Source organism: Ursus arctos, unplaced genomic scaffold, assembly GCF_023065955.2.
Source record: "Ursus arctos isolate Adak ecotype North America unplaced genomic scaffold, UrsArc2.0 scaffold_2, whole genome shotgun sequence".
In the NCBI taxonomy this organism is placed as follows: domain Eukaryota; kingdom Metazoa; phylum Chordata; class Mammalia; order Carnivora; family Ursidae; genus Ursus; species Ursus arctos.
The window spans coordinates 62296135-62312474 of record NW_026622874.1 but is presented as its reverse complement, the minus strand read 5'-3'; the positions used below and the strand labels follow the sequence as shown (position 1 = coordinate 62312474).

General features: G+C 47.3%; 1 protein-coding gene across 1 annotated transcript in view; it reads right to left on the bottom strand.

Annotated features, from left to right (window-relative positions):
- The window catches only part of SPTA1 (spectrin alpha, erythrocytic 1), a 65428-nt gene that overhangs the window by 21823 nt on the left and 27265 nt on the right, over positions 1-16340 (bottom strand). The window contains exons 20-35 of the mRNA XM_026487293.4: positions 15734-15826; positions 14634-14771; positions 13579-13730; positions 12789-12975; positions 10864-10965; positions 9841-9932; positions 8929-9073; positions 7962-8143; positions 4731-4830; positions 4429-4626; positions 3513-3656; positions 2703-2806; positions 2102-2264; positions 1717-1848; positions 1077-1214; positions 790-894 (exon numbers count right to left, since the gene is read on the bottom strand). Coding sequence (XP_026343078.2) covers positions 790-894; positions 1077-1214; positions 1717-1848; positions 2102-2264; positions 2703-2806; positions 3513-3656; positions 4429-4626; positions 4731-4830; positions 7962-8143; positions 8929-9073; positions 9841-9932; positions 10864-10965; positions 12789-12975; positions 13579-13730; positions 14634-14771; positions 15734-15826 — 2175 coding nt within the window. The remainder of the gene's footprint in view (positions 1-789; positions 895-1076; positions 1215-1716; positions 1849-2101; positions 2265-2702; positions 2807-3512; positions 3657-4428; positions 4627-4730; positions 4831-7961; positions 8144-8928; positions 9074-9840; positions 9933-10863; positions 10966-12788; positions 12976-13578; positions 13731-14633; positions 14772-15733; positions 15827-16340) is intronic.

The following is a 16340-nucleotide window of genomic DNA, read 5'->3' as shown; positions in this document are numbered from 1 at the left end:
TGTGAGCAAGTGTGTGTCTCCAAACAGGACTGTCTTCCTCACAGTACTGAATTTGACACAGATTGATGGATAGAAGTATTCGAGAAGGGCTACTCTACCATAACATTCCTAGGCTGGCCACGTCCAGAACACACCCAGCTGCTTCTGTCTGTTTTCACTCTAACTCTGCCCTTCTAGTGTTGTTGTGGGGAACGTCATCAAGTCCTAAAGCTCTGGAGCTTAGAAAGCCTTTGACTTCTTGTCCTTTCTGTGCATATCTCTGCCACCAAATAAAACTGATAAAATAAAATTTTCCAGGATGAAATCAATACCTGCCAATGTGTTTATCACTGCTCCAGACGCATTTCTGCTTGATATGGGAATGCAACTGGAATTCTCCATAGAATTTCCACAGTGTATATATAGTTCAACTTTATTGCACATGACATCCCCCTCTGATACTTTTGCTCTCTATAATTATGTAAAATAAACTTCCATTTTCTTTCAAAGGCCAGATCAAATATGAGCTTTGGAAGACAGTGAGTTTATATGCGTGCATCATTTAAAGGTAGACAAGATAGCTTTAGGGTCCTCTTTCTGGATCCTCTTCCTTAGAATCTATAGTTTCATGATCATTGGTTAGCAGTGACCATTGCCACCGCTCTGCACCTGTTGGATTTGACCTGGTTATAATGACCGCTGGCTGAGAACCTAAGGTCGGTTTGTAAGAAAGTGTTCTCATATGGCCTCTTAGACGAAAAAGAAGCATTTCCATGCTGCCCAGAGGAGTGAGAGTCCAACACTGTTTACCTTTCGGGCCAGCATCTCTGTTTCCAACAGCTGATGTTTCTTGAGCAAGTTTCCTGCTGAAGCCAAGTCCCTGGCCTGATCTTTCATGGCCAGCAGTGTCTCTGCCTGCGAACAAAGGAATACACGGTGTAGCTGCCCCGTGGAAACTGTCTTTAAGGAGAACAACATTGGCAACCGTGTCCCCCAACTTTTCCGAAAAAAGTCAAGGAAATTGTTCATGCACAAATCCATTTAACTGGCAAGTATTTATGAAGCTCCCCTGCCCCCACCCTTGCACATGCAATTACCTCTGAGAGCCAGAACTTAAAGTCCTGGATGCCCGCGTTGAACCTCTGCTGGCGACTCGCCTCTTCGAGCTTCTGTCCTTTGTCAATTGTTTTCTCAAGCAGGTAGTTCCAGTGTTCCTTCAGGTCTTCCAGTTGACCCTAATCCAAAGAAATTTGGGGATCACTGTGGTCTTTAGGATCCTGAGTCCTGTGACAACTTGAAAATATACTGTAGGGGGCTAGGAGTTAGGGACTAGCCAAAACCTGCCAACTTTTGAATGCCATATATTTTAAACCAGTTATGCTCAATCTGGGAAACGACAGGAGGTGCCAGAAGAAAGTTTGAGGAAAGGGTCCTGGGCTGCTTACAGAGACTGGTGCCTAAGTGCCAAAGCTCTTGGCAGTAGGCATAGAAAATGTCGAACAGGCCTGACAACACTTAGGAATTAGGTCTCAAGCTTTCTCAGGGTCCTAGGTACTGAGTTTGCCAGAAGTGATAAGGGCTGAGCATCATGGTTTCCTGCCTTCTTTGTGCAGCAGTCGGAGGGAAGATCGTTAACCACAGAACACACGCCTCACCCCCCGCCGTGGAAGCTCTGAAGGAGGAAGAGGCTTCTCCTCATGTGCCTTTAGCCCAAACCACCCTGACCAGAACCCCTACCTTCATGGTGTCTTCGTTGCCATCACATGCCTTCCGGTCAATCAGAGAGTTCCCCAAGTTGAGCACTCCCTCCACCTCCTCAGCTCGGCCCTGGACCTCATTGTCAAAGGCCTGGTGCTTCAGGTATTTTCTCTGAAGGGAAAGCAGAACCTAAATTACCCTGTAATCTAAGGAAGCAAGATAGATAAATTCTGTTTCAAAGAAAGAGTTAATGTCTGTCATAACTAATGGTGACTTCTGAAGGACCCAGCCCTTCACATTAGACTCGGAAGCCCCTGAGGGCAGGCAGTGGTCTCAACAGTGAGGAAACGTTCTGTGTAGGGAGACACCCTTCATCCAACAACCTGGGTATGTCAGTTCTTCCAGGTTCCTAGTTTGAACTTGCCTGAATGTTGGTGGGATCTTTGTAGGATTCATCGCAGGCTATGGGCAGCATCTCACTGATCCATTCCTCCAGGTCCTCCAGGTCACGCTGGAATTTTTTGAGGTCAGCATAGTCACCAAGCTTTGTCCGCTCATCAATCAGCAGTTGTTTCAGAGCATTCCATCTGGAGGAAGAGGCTAGGTCGCTCTCTGCCCTTGACCCTTCCACCAGGCTTTGATGCCATATCTGCAATCTTCTCATTTGCCAACCTGTCCCTTCTCCTCTAGTTATTTATAGATTTATATGCTATATACAACATAGCTATATATTATTTAGTTATATAGCATATATACTGTAATATTACGTATAATGTACATATACATATTATATTACATACATATTACATCTAATATTACATATTATATCGATAGGTTTAGTTGTTGCATAGTCTCGTTATTTTCAAACATAAAATACAGTGGTTAAGTCAGTAATTTTTAAGTTCTATTCCATGCCTTTCATTCTGTGAGTCTAGATCAGAAATGTTTCCAAGTGTCAAGATAGTTTTAGGCGTTTAGAAATGAAAAGAATTCCTTAGCTCGCGAAACACCTGCTCCGGCCTGACCTGTCCAGCACCCGCTGGAACCGAGCAGCAATCTCCTCCTTGGCATAGTGGTCATCCGCTATGAGCCGCTCCGCAACATGGTCTAGCTCCGTGATCTTGTTTTCCTAGGTAGAGGAAAAGAAAAAAGCCCAGATGCCCAGAGATTAGGCCTTCAGTGCAATCCCAGACTCTCTCCTAGAAAAGAACAGAGACACCCTTTGTGGCCTCACAAAGGGGAACAAAACCAGGCTGAGAGGGTAAATGCCACAAAAGAGGCTTTTAACTTAACAGGGGGAGAAACATTAATAATGACACTAACATGGGCTCCTGTGGTACTGACTCCTGTAGTACTGACTCCTGTGGCACTGAGCTCCTGTGGTACTGACTCCTGTGGCACTGAGCTCCTGTGGTACTGACTCCTGTGGTACTGATTCCTGTGGCACCGAGCTCCTGTGGCACTGAGCTCCTGTGGTACTGACTCCTGTGGTACTTACTCCTGTGGTACTGAGCTCCCTCAAGAACAGACTCCTCCCATGACCATGGCAGAGGGTGACTCCTGCATTGGGTGGGGTGTTGGCATAAGCGGTATAGAAAGTCACTTCCTAAAAGTTAGGCTGTACAAGGCTGGCCTTGCAGTAAGTCAGTCTGATGCCGTGAGTGACTTGAGTAAGACTAAGCCACCACGTCAACTGCCCTGTCTACCTCAGAGTTTTCTGTAAGAAGCAAATGGGAATTAAAATCCTCACAAATCACAGAACTACATACATGTATAGAATCTCTGTTCTCATTACTAATATTTGTTATTGGAACGCTGATATTAGTTGTTATTACCTGGGCAGTGAGTGCTTTGTCCAAATCATCCCGTTTCTTCATCAAGGCCTCCAGAGTATCTAAGGAACTGTGGCCCTCTGACCTCAGGAAGTTCTCACGTGCCAGCATCCAGCTCTCGGCCTGATCACAGTTCCCGTGGAACAACTATGGGGATGAAGATAGAGGTTCTATCCAATCCAGGGGACAGAGGAAATGATCCCTCCCTCTCCTACAACACTGATATAAGGGATCCCGTAAGGGTTGCTTATGTTCTTCCAAGAAACATTCATACCATGAATCTTAACTATTCTGGACCTTTTACTCTTTCCTGAGACATAAAAACACATTTTATGTTTTTGTTTAAGCTATACTCCATTCCCAGGGTGCGTTTCCCATATGCTCCACCTGGAGGATGCTGGCTGGTTATTTCTTTAGGACCCTCATAACCACTACCCTCAGGGTCACCAGTGATCCACTCATCCCATCCCTCATGGCATTAATCGCTCCCTCTTCTTTAGCCTCAAAACTTTCATACATTTTGTTTTATTAATAATCACCTTCTGTGCTAGAATGGTCTGTCGACATGTCTAACTTCACTTCAGAAAAGGGATGTTATCTTACTAATCTTTGTGTTTCCAGGGCTCCACACCCAGCAGGTTCTCAACAAGAATCAATCAACCAAACTCTCAATCAATAAATACATTATAATCACTCCATCTCGTGCCAAGAGCTGATCCCCACTTTGTTCAGCTCTTCGAACAGGGATATGAGCAGAGAACAGCACAACGATGAGAGTGCAACGGCAGAGAGCCAAGAGATGCCCCTGTGCCTAGGGAATGGCAAGCCTGGTGAAATGAGCCCCTGGAGGCACTGTGCAAACTTGCACAGAAGGGACAGACGGAGGCTAATCCTTCCTAAGCAAAATCCTCTGCTGCACCTGCAGCTCCAGACACTGATCCAGCATCCTCTTGCGTTGTTTCCACGCTTCCTCCAAGTCCTCTTTCTTTAGCCTGACCGCTTCAAGCTTTTCTTCGATCTCGGGACTGGCACGGTGACCGCTGCTTATAAGTTCTGCACCGAAGTCTTCTAAGGCCTGGAAGGTGGGAGCTTCAGCCTCCATGTCCGCACGATGCTCCTGTGTTGGGAAAAGGAAGAGACTGTTGGCATCCCCACGATGTCATAGAGCGAGGGAAGGTTGGGAGGTCACGTGATCCGTGGCTGTGGATTTCGTAGCCATACCTGGTGTCGCTCCAGCAGGATCTCCGTGCCGATTAAATCCTCAGCCAGCTCCTCCGATGATACCATGCCACCGATGCTACTGATCCAGTTCTCCAGGTCCCTAGAGAAATAGGCATATTGGGATTGACAAGAAAACCTTGCAGCTCGCAACAGGGCTATCTGCCCTTGGCTTTTACCTCTCTAGAAAATATTTCCACATTAACACCTTCCATCTGGCCTTATATGCTTCACGGATCTTCCGATTGTTGTTTACACTGGGTTTTGTTTGTTTTAAAAAGCAAATTTGTTATTATAAATTAGTTACACATGAATCTGCTTGTCTATAAAGAATGAAAATAATCTTTACAAAGGAAATAGACAGAAAATATAAAATTATAAGGGGCGCCTGGGTGGCTCAGTTGTTAAGCATCTGCCTTTAGCTCAGGGCGTGATCCCAGCATTCTGGGATCGAGCCCCACATCAGGCTCTTCCTCTCCCACTCCCCCTGCTTGTGTTCCCTCTCTCACTGGCTGTCTCTCTCTCTGTGTCAAATAAGTAAATAAAATCTTATATATATACGTATATATATATATAAATTATAGAGATGAAGACAGACAGACACTTCCTAGAATTTGGTAAAAATGTCTAAGAAAAATTCCAAGTAAAAGGAAACTATGGGAAAAAGACAAGCGTGATAAAGATGATTTAGTAGAAACCAATTGGAAATGTTTCTTTTATTTTTTTTTCAAATTTTACTTAAATTCTAGTTAGTTAACGTTCAAAGGGGTACCGGCACCCCAATGTTTACAGCAGCGTTATCTACACCAGTCAAACTATGGAGAGAGCCCACATGTCCCTCGACTGACAAATGGATAAAGAAGGTGTGGGGTGTGTGTGTGTGTATAAGTACATAAATATACATTAAATATATGTAATACATTAATATATATAAATATACATATTTACATATATGTAAATATATAATAGAATACTACTCAGCCATCAAAAAGAATGAAATCTTGTTATTTGCAATGACGCGGCTGGAGCTAGAGTGTATTATGCTAAGCAAAACAAGTCAGGGAAAAATAAATATCATATGATTTCACTCATATGTGAAATTTAAGAAACAAAACAGATGAACATGGGGAGAGGGGGAAAAAAGAAAAAAAGAGAGAGGAAGCAAACCATAAAATATTCATAACTATAAAGAACACACTGAGGGTTGATGGAGGGAGGGAGGTGGGGGATGGGCTGGGTGAGGGAGGGCATTAAGGAGGGCACTGGTGATGAGCGCTGGGTGTTGTATGTAAGTGATGAATTACTGAATTCTACTGTTGTTTACTTAATTATGGCAAATCCCTTATGTTTGAAAATGTCTTCGTATATACTCTCTCTTTCAGTTCTTGTAATGACCCTGCATAGAATTCTGGGAACTCTTTCATTTTCGGTTTGGAGATGAGGAGGTCAGCCTACAGAATGTAAGTGGCTTGCCCAGGTAGTATAAGGAGAAACAGACATCTGGAAAGAACCCGGACAGTCAAATCCTGGACCAATTCATATTCCATCACTCTTAATGATTCTTGTACATAAAGAGGAGATTCTTGGGTTTAAGAATCTATTCCAGATGGAATCTCAGGGAAGATATGTCTTTATTCTTATTTTAACCCCCACCATGCGTGCGCGAGCGCGGGCACACACACACACACACACACACACACACACACACACACACTCAATGCTGTGGATGAGACCAGGGCCCACTTCTTACTGTTAGCAGTCCAGGGGTATGACAAGGAGAGCTAAGGTCCATGTCCTGGCGGGTAAATGTCAAGTAACAATGCGCTCATTTGCAATGCCCAGATGAAGCATCACAAACAGAGAGCCCTTCCTCTCCTTGGAGAAACAGCAAACATCCACTCCGGGGCAGAAGGGTCTTTCTTTTGTAAACTCATGTATTCATTTATTCAAACAACCAAGTTTCGTTGGGTGCTTACTAAGTACCAAACATTGCAGAAGAGGAGTTCACACTTTAGATTAAAAGAAAAAAAAGAAAGCAAACAAAACACAAGGGGCTAACACCTCTCGTTTCAAAAACAGCCTGTAAAGTAAAAGGGTCATAGAGAGGTAAAGCCAGGGTCAGAGCTGCTCGGGGGGGGGGGGGGGGGGGGGGAGTACTTCTGCATATGGAGGACTGAGATTTCGTGCAGCAAGGAGGCAGCCTTGACCTGGAATCTCAGTCGGAGCAGAATCTGTACGTACAGGGCGCTAGGGGCACGTATGATTTAGGGGTGGCTGTGGGTGCTATTTATTTATATTATATGAAAAACTACAGCCTTCCAGAGACGCCGGAGTGCGGAGGGGCTTGCCAAGAGCAACTGCAATCATTTACCCAAAGTCCTTTTCTTTCTTCTTTTTCCCAAAAAGTATTACATTGTGAGGCACTTCTTCCTGGCCCCTCAACCCCAAAGGCTCCTCCCAGCGGACAGAGGTGATGGGGCGGAACATGGGAACAGTTTCACAGATAAAGGGTCTGTTTGCTCCACTGTGATAGTGTCTAGACTCTTTGGCAAGGCAACGAACGTTCTCCAGGATTTTATCTGAACACTTACGCTTGAACCCTCTGACATGCAAACCCGTGCTCGAACTGCCCCTACTTCCTGACCGTACTACGCCTTTCTTTTTTTTTTTTTCAAAGGTTTTATTTATTAATTTGACAGAGAGAGACAGCCAGCGAGAGAGGGAACACAAGCAGGGGGAGTGGGAAAGGAAGAAGCAGGCTCCCAGCAGAGGAGCCCGATGTGGGGCTCGATCCCATAACGCCGGGATCACGCCCTGAGCCGGAGGCAGACGCTTAACGACTGCGCCACCCAGGCACCCCGACGCCTTTCTTATCCTTGTACCTTTATAGGCTAGTTCCGTGCGTTTGTTAGGATGCATGTTTGGGCTGTATCGTGTTCGGCCAAGGTTATCCGTGCTCTTCCCACCTTTCCAGTAGAAAGCTAACGTCCGCATTCTACGACTCCTGACATAGCTAGACAGTGTCACCATTGGTTCAAACTTCAGGATTCTGTGGCTTGAACGACTGAGCCTGAGCTTTTTGTGCCTCGCCAGAGGTACGATCTAGATGTGGACGTACCCTCCACACCAGCGGTGAAGAGCTTCTAGACTCGGGCTGCTCCTGGAAGGTCTATGCAGCGGCTGGACGTGCACATTGCCCACCCCGCCCGGCGGAGCCTGCCTTTGGAGCTTTACCTGGCTCGCATGAGGAACGTGTAGAATTTCTGGGCCTCATTTAAGTTCTCCTTCCGATCCTCCGTGGCCTTCAGCAGGCTGTCCCACGCCTCCTTCAGCTCCGTGCCCTGTCTGCGCAGGTCGTCCGCGGCGTCTGGGTGGGACTCACTGAGCCGCTCTGCTGTCTCCCCCAGTATGGTCACCTGAGGAGGCCAAGAGCTCTGATAATCAGCCAATTAGAGCCATACCGGAATCTTAGCAAAATACCACTTCTGAGCCCTGGCAATGCTCACTCCTCAGATGCACGTCAGGGGGCGCACGAACATCTTGTTACCCTATAAAATAATGCCAACCCTTTCGGTACAGATAAGTCCTTGAACTAGTCAAACTTGACATTACCATACTTCTTTTTAAGATAAGAGGGTGTCGGGCAGATGGTTAAGTGACTCTGCTGATTAGTGGGAATGTCAATTATGAGCCCAAGGGTCCTGACTTTTAACGTAAAGATCTTTTCAATATAGACATTTTCTGTGCTCTTTTCACTCTGCGTGATAATGCCACGCTGCAGGATGCCCCTGGTTTATCTCAGACTGCCTCTGGAAAGTTCCAGAGCTTACTTGTAGGTCGAGTAGGATTAAGTGCTGTCAGTTCCTTATGAAGGAAACTGCCACACGCCCAGCCCCGGCCGTCCTCGGGGTGGCCAGTCCCTCCGGGTCTGAGGCTGCGGGCCTTCTGTACGGTGACCAGGCATTTGGAAGCCACTAAAGAGGTACTTGGACAACAGAGGTCATTTCAGAATGAAATGAATTTCCCTCTGGGTTAGAGGTCCTTTTGGTGTCCTTATCTTAGGGACAGGTGCAAGAGCAAGTATGGAGTAAGAGAAGAAGTATGCGAGTAAGGACTGGGGAATAAGAGCAAAGAAGAGGCCATGGACAGGTGCAAACGTGAAGAGGGACATGTTGGAAAAACGTGGGAGCAAATGTCTCGCCTTTTCTCCCAGAGGCATGAGGTCTCTCTCGAAGATCTCGTGCTGCCGCTGAAGGGCCTGCACGCTGAACAGGTCTGAGCCGGGATCGGCAGCACGGAGGGCCTGGTGCTTCTTCTCGATCTGCTCCTTCGTCTCATCTGCTTCTCTGGCTCACGACAGTCAAGGTCTTAGACGGTGTATGCCACCGGCAGCCCAGTTCCCCGGCTTCCACTCCAGGGAAGTCCTTTCTTCTCACCCCTGCCCCCTTCCTGAGGTGCTAGGACGTAGGCTCCCTTCCTCCTCCCAACGTCTACTTGAGGCACAGCTACTGGGACCATTCCCACTTACCACAGGCGAGAACAGAGCCGTAAGGAGGCTATTTTCTGAAGTTAGCCCGCTGCTAACTGGCGCAGCCTGTCTGCACCAGGGGCCCTGCCTGCAGAGCTGCCCTCTGCATTTCCGTTTCCCTTCTCCAAATACTCAAAAATACGTTCGTACCTGGCGAAGGTGTTCGGTTACCATTTGGTTTGATTGCTTGCTTCCTTAGCTATTCGTGTGTAGACACGGATTTAGAATCAGACGTAAAAAATGGTTGCATCAACAGTTAGAGCCAACGTCATAGCTGTGGCTCTTAGCTGTCTACGGCTAGTTCAGATATGCAGTTACGTAAACCTCTTGCCTCTACTCGGAGTTTCACTACCTCTCACGAACACTGCTCCTTACGCACCAGGACCCAAGCCCAGGGGCTGGGAAAGTAGAGCTGTGTGTCTGGGAGGACCCCATGGGCCGAGTGAGGAATCCGCTACGGAATCACCTGATCCCCTCTGATCTCCGTCTCAGGCGTGTTCTCCTAAGAGCCTCTCCTGCAGCAATCAGACTTGGGGTTTCGAGTGGGTTCCAGAGCAGCACTGCCTCTCAGGGTTACCCTCTCACCTTTGGAACACCTGGACAGCATGGGCGCTGCCCAGCAGCTGGCGTTGCTCCTCCGCGAGGCTCTGCAAGGAGTCCCAGCGAGTATTCAGCTCCTAAGAGAGGCGGGCGCCACACGGGTTAGCCGGAAAGCGCACTCGGGCACTCAGCGCTGTCCCAAGCCCCGCTGAGGTTTGGATCGTGGCTGTTGTCGAGTGATCTCTTTCAGAAACTGCACAGGTTTCTTTCTTCCCTGGAGAGCTTGCGCTTGGCCCTCATTCATGCCGTCGAGAAAGGGGTAAGTTTCCTTCCCCAAATGATGCTCCAGGATGGAACCCCCAACCCTAGAGCAGCAACTGATGTTGGCTGCTGCAGACACTACACCCCAATCCCCAGAAGACGAGTGAGACGTGTTGCCTTGGTCGTTAGAAGCCATGATATTGCTGCACCCCGAACTGACCAAACCGAAGAGCCGCTAAGAGCTCTACTTTCTGCAGAGTAAGCAAACGGTTCCTGCGTAATTCCCTTCTCCCTCAACCACCAGAAAAGAGACAACCCAGAGAGCTGGCCTAGACATCCCACTCATGTTCATTCGATCTTTCATGGAACCCTGGGTGCCAATCTAAATCAGGTCTAGGGTGTCCCACCCTCCGTCTGTACTGACCTAGGTTTTTCTATTTCTTTCATCAGATTTTATCAGAGTCTGTATCTTCCAATCAGCTTTCCTGACTAGGCCCTTTCCACTGTCAGAGCTTCTTACCTACATTTTCTTCACATTCATGTATCTGAGCATGAATTTCTGTGTCTGGAAGTGAAGATGGGGGAAGGAGGGAGGCATACGTTGTGACTTAGAGATTTCAGATCAGTTTAAATATATGCATGGCTGCACGGTTTGAGCTATCGTCTTTGACCTCTCCTGAAGCCAGCTTTCTACCTTCTGCCTGTCCTAGCTGATCAGTGGAACAGAGCATTGAGCGTATGAAAGCGAAATGTAGACGCCTGGAACTCGGCCTGGCAGCGAGGAAACATGGAAGGAGCTTCACGTACCTGCCGTATTTGAGCTCCTTCTGGTGTTAGCAGCTTTTCAAATAGAAGATCATCTGCCACCTTGTTGATATCCCTCAGCCGAGGCTCATTGGCCTTCAAGTCCTGGGTGGAAACATTTGTCCAAAGCATATAAATCCCCTTCTCAGGAATCTTCATACCTGCCTGCTCCGCTCTGCCCCAATCTGACTAAATATTAGTATCGCTAACCTCGCTGGCAACGCACGAGCGGCTGCCCTCCGATCTACCACTAAGAAGAATAGTTTAAACTCCCTGACCCCAGTGGCTGCTGAGAACTTGGCAAGAGAGCTGCCATTTTTCTGGAGCGGGGAGCACACCCAATTTCTGAGGTTTCTTTTTTTTCTTTTTTTTAAAGATTTTATTTATTCATTTGACAGAGAGAGAGACAGCCAGCGAGAGAGGGAACACAAGCAGGGGGAGTGGGAGAGGAAGAAGCAGACTCACAGTGGAGGAGCCTGATGTGGGGCTCGATCCCATAACGCCGGGATCACGCCCTGAGCCGAAGGCAGACGCTTAACCACTGTGCCACCCAGGCGCCCCAATTTCTGATATTTCTTAAAAATCTCTCCCAGATTCCTGAGCTGGAAAGCCTGTGCTTTCCTACCAATACGAGCTCCTCTGCCTTCAGTAGAATTCCATGGACTAAGTTGCCATTTGCTTGTGTTAAGGCGTTTTGTAAGAAGGAGCCCTGAGGAGCGCATCACAATGCCTATGGGGACGATATCATCCATCACATTTTACAAAGGCCTCTAAATGAGCTTCCTTCTGCGAGTGTCATTCTTGGTGCTCTCTTATCATTTTGTCCTTGCTTCCCTTTCTTTCACTTTCCCCTTTCCTTATAGATTCCATACGTGTATATATAATCCCCACTTATCTATCATCTACCTATACGTTACCTGTCCATCCATCATCTGTCTATGTATCTATCATCCATCTCTCCATCCATCCATTTTTCATCCATCTATCCATCAATCATCTATCCTCTTTCTAACCATCTATCATCTATCTATCATCTATCTATCTATCTATCTATCATCTATCTATCTATCTATCTATCTATCATCTATCTATCATCTATCTATCTATCATCTATCTATCTATCTATCTATCATCTATCTATCTATCTATCTATCTATCTATCTATCTATCATCTATCTATCATCTATCTATCATCTATCTATCTATCTATCTATCTATCTATCTATCATCTATCTATCATCTATCTATCTATCTATCTATCTATCTATCTATCTATCTATCATCTATCTATCTATCTATCTATCTATCTATCTATCATCTATCTATCTATCATCTATCTATCATCTATCTATCTATCTATCTATCTATCTATCTATCTATCTATCATCTATCTATGTGTTGCCTTGACTTCTCTATGGAAGGCATCGCAAGAAAAAGAAAGGAAGGAACAGGTTTATATGCACTGCCAGCTAACAGAAGGAATACATCTGTGAGAACAGAGGATGGATGGTTTTCGCTGGGTAGAAACTTGGAAACTATCTAGCTGTAAAGTCAAGTTGTTTTCCCACCTTCTCACCCCAGCTTCTGCCCCATAATAAGAGCTTACGAAGAGTCCCACAGCCTCTCACCCCAACCTGGGATCCCAGAACGCAACACAATGTGGGGTGAGTACTGAAGAACTCAGGGCGACCAGCGCTCCTAGGAGGATCTGGGAGCGGCAGGGACCCCAGGCTGCAGAGCCAAGGCCATTAATTCCTCTGTATTTTCCTTCCACCTCTCATACCCAGAGGGAGATCTGAAATGTGGGACTCTAGGAAGGATCTTCAGCAAATGAGAAGTTGAGGAATCACTTGGGAGGAGCTGTGGGATAAATGGAACCAGGGTCACCATCCAAAAGCCATCTGGAGGAGAAGTTTGCTCGTTCTCACCGTTTGGAACTCATCAAACTTCTTCTGCAGCTCCCAGACATCATCCAGTTCCACCCCGGTGTTCTCCGCCTTCTTCTCCTGGATCCACTCCAGCATGTCGCCCGCCTCGTAGGCCAGCAAAAACTCGTTGTAGCGTTGCAGGAGACGACGCCTGCGCTCTTCCGCCCGGTCAAGGAGGGAGCGGTACCTGTGCACAGAAGCGGGGGGGATGGGAACGCTGTCATGAAACAAGAAGGAAACACTGAAGAGTGAAAGCAGGGAGAGTGGAAGGGACAAGAAGGAGAGGGAGGGAAAATCAGAAGAAGAACAGAGGAGAGGAGGAAATAAAGCTGGGAGGAAAACAGCATTGAGAGAGAGAGAGAGACAAACACACAGGGTTCCATTAAAAAGAATACAAATGTCCATGTTCCAGCAGTGTGACGGGCATCACCTCTCCGCTACTCTATAGATGTGAGATGTGCCCATGCCTGCCAACAGCTGGGTGAGAAACAGCATGGTAGAGTAAGCAAAGTTCACGTGGAAGTCTGAAGACCTTCGATGACCCTCAGCACGCTGGGCAGGGAAGCAGAAGGGGTGGCTCTATGGAGTGCCTGAGCGCAGGCAATTGACTTAATCATTCTCAAACAAAAACTGAAGTATTTCAAGGACCCGAAGCTTACTTTTAGCTCTTAAAATCTGTGGAGTTACAATGGCATCTCCACTCTCACAGCTGCAGAGTCATGAGAAGTGTCTTTGCCAATAAGAAACGTTTAGCCAAGTACTATCCAGTTCTCCTGCCTCTAAAACGTACTGGTTCTCAATCTGTTCCTGGCGCTGGGCGATGCTGCTTGGTTCTTCTCGCTGTCGCTGCGGGGGCGTGGGAAGCTCATCCTGAGCCAGTTTCTTGACATAGACAGCAGGCACAAAGCCTTGGTGGTCGCCAGATTCCACCTTCCACCAGTCCTGAAAAGACAGAGAGAGCCCCACGCCTTTCTTAGTTCTTGAAAAACCACAAATACGAGAGGATTCTACTCTCAGAACGCAGTCCGTAGGCAGAGACACAAGCTATGGCTGGCACGGGCGTCCCCTCCCCCTCCCTCTCCCAGAGCACCTAAAAATTGCGCATGGCCCTGAAACTCACTTATGCGGATGCTTTGTGTTTAAGTATCACCCTGGGCCCCACAGAGCATTTGGGGGTGTTACTGAACTAACACTCTGGACAAAGGACAAAGTGGGACTGGCACTAGCTTATTTGGTCAGGGACCATCCATCCTGCTTCTCAAAAATTCACTCTCCCTCAGGACAACAGTATCCCAAACTCTCTTCTTTTCTTCCCAATAATTTTTGGAAGTTATTAGAATGTAAAAAAGCCATTTGAGCTCTTACGAGAAGAGCCGGTATTTTGTCCCTATTCTCATGGGCTCTTTCACAGACCTGTTTCTCACACATTAAAGAAAACCGAGTTGACAAAAGACTCCTCTTTTTTCAGGTTCCTCCTCACCCCGGCCATTGTCATTCCAGCACTGGGACCATTGGCATGGAAGAGGGACAAGCAGAGATGAGAAGTAAGGGGTAATCTGGTATCATGGAATCGCCATTCATAGCTTCTATGTCTTTGGGCAACTTACTTGGGCTCTCCGAGTCTTCATTTTGTTAACTGTTATTGTTATTATAACCCCAAAAGATATATACAGCATCTTACACAATACCTGGAGGAAAGATACTACTTAATAAATTACAGTTATTTAAGAGAGACAGCAATAGAAAAATGTTTTTGGCCAAAATATGGATGTCTGGCAGGGCTGGGAGAGTTGACCACGGAAGAGCTGTCTCGCTGCTGGGAAGAGGGTTAGAAGGGAAAGTCACCTTGTTGATGGAGCTGAGCAGAGTTAAGACGTCATTTTTCTTCATGGTGACTTCTCGATTGCTGCGGGCCTGGAAGTCATATAAAGCCACCACCCTCTGTTCTCGAGCAGCTCCCTCCACCGGGGCAGCCTGTTGTTCCTGAACAAGAGCAGGAGGGACCATGTCAGGCACCTGCTGGGAAGGCGTCTGCACGCGTTCGTAAGGCACGGCGCCCGCCCGCTTCAGAGCAGAGGGAAGGTGCACGCCTCCGCTTACAGTCCCCCGGAGCAGCGTGTTTCCTCGACATGCACAGAGCACACGTCCATCGGATCCTGCGTGGGCTGCACCCCGTGGGCCGAGGAGGGCGCGGCGCAAGGGCTCTGGACACACACGGTGACCTGGCGAGTCCCGCCCACGACTGCTGTCTGCTGGCGGCGTGTGAACCCAGAGCCTGTCCTTAGACTGCGGCCGGTGTCTCTCTTTTTCCTTCTGCTACCGCAAGGAGGCGCCCCCGTCACTTAGGGGGTCCCAGCCAGGCCACTCTTAGGACACGCTCACCGTGGGCCCAGGCTCCCGGCCATCATCACATTCTCCAGCATTTGCATGACCCGTTGCCCAAATACACCTGCTTATCCTGTGCTTTGGTGCTTTTGATCTCCTAGCTTATCGACTAGAAAAGCCCTTCTCATCTGCACCGTAAACCACCTTAAAAAAAAATAGCTCAGACAAAGGGCTTCACCTCAGCTGTGAGGACCTTCCTACTTTCCAACATTCTTATTTCGGGTGAGGGGAACACTCCTTCCCCGAGACCCTTTCTCCTGTCCGTATCTCTAGCATGTGTACTTATTTGCTGATCTTTCTGCTCTCCTGATAGACTGGAATTTCCCTGCAGTCAGGATTATTTTGTATGCAAGGCTGCTTACGGTTGACACATGACCGCACTCACCGAGAACCCCGTGTGAACATCTCGGCAGACACCACAGAGAGGCTACCATTCCCACAGAACTTAGTATTTCCCTTGCAATCGTGTCCTGGGTTGTTGGAAATAAAAGCCAGTAATAGAGAGAATCCTGTTTGGTCCGGCGGGGAGCGTGACCCCTGGCATCTCTAGGCCTTCTCACCTGGCAAGCCGCCGCCTGGTCCCGCAGGGCCTGCATGCTCTTCCCAAAGGCACTCAGGTCTACCAGGAAGGCCTCGTGCTTCTTCAGAAGGGCCTGGATTTGTTGATGGAAGATCATTAGAAGTGAATACAGGAAGAGCACTAAGCATTCCTGGGGATCGTTTGGCTATTATTTTAGGTGATATCAATTGTCCTAATTCCTGGTAAGAGACACTTTCCGTCTATAATAAAGAGGTGGTTTTTTTTTAACTCTAAATTTATGAGCATCAGGAAAATAGGAATTAAATGACCAACAATTTCAATATATTTGCTACATTTGCTCTAATGAAGTCACAGTTGCACAAGTGTTTTATTGACACACGTCACGGCTAGAAGAGGGTGCGGCTATGATGTTATTTTGTGGGGTTAAACACTAGCATAACTTTAGATGCCCACTGCAACTATTTCCGATGCTGAAGGTTTGTTAAATACTACACTGGCTTACCACGAGACGAAGAACAAGACAAGAGGACAGAGAGGGTAACTATGACCTTGGAAGTTCTTGCTCCAACATGTATGCTTGATTTTATGTCAAGTAATTAAACGGTATGTATCTTAGAACCATGGTT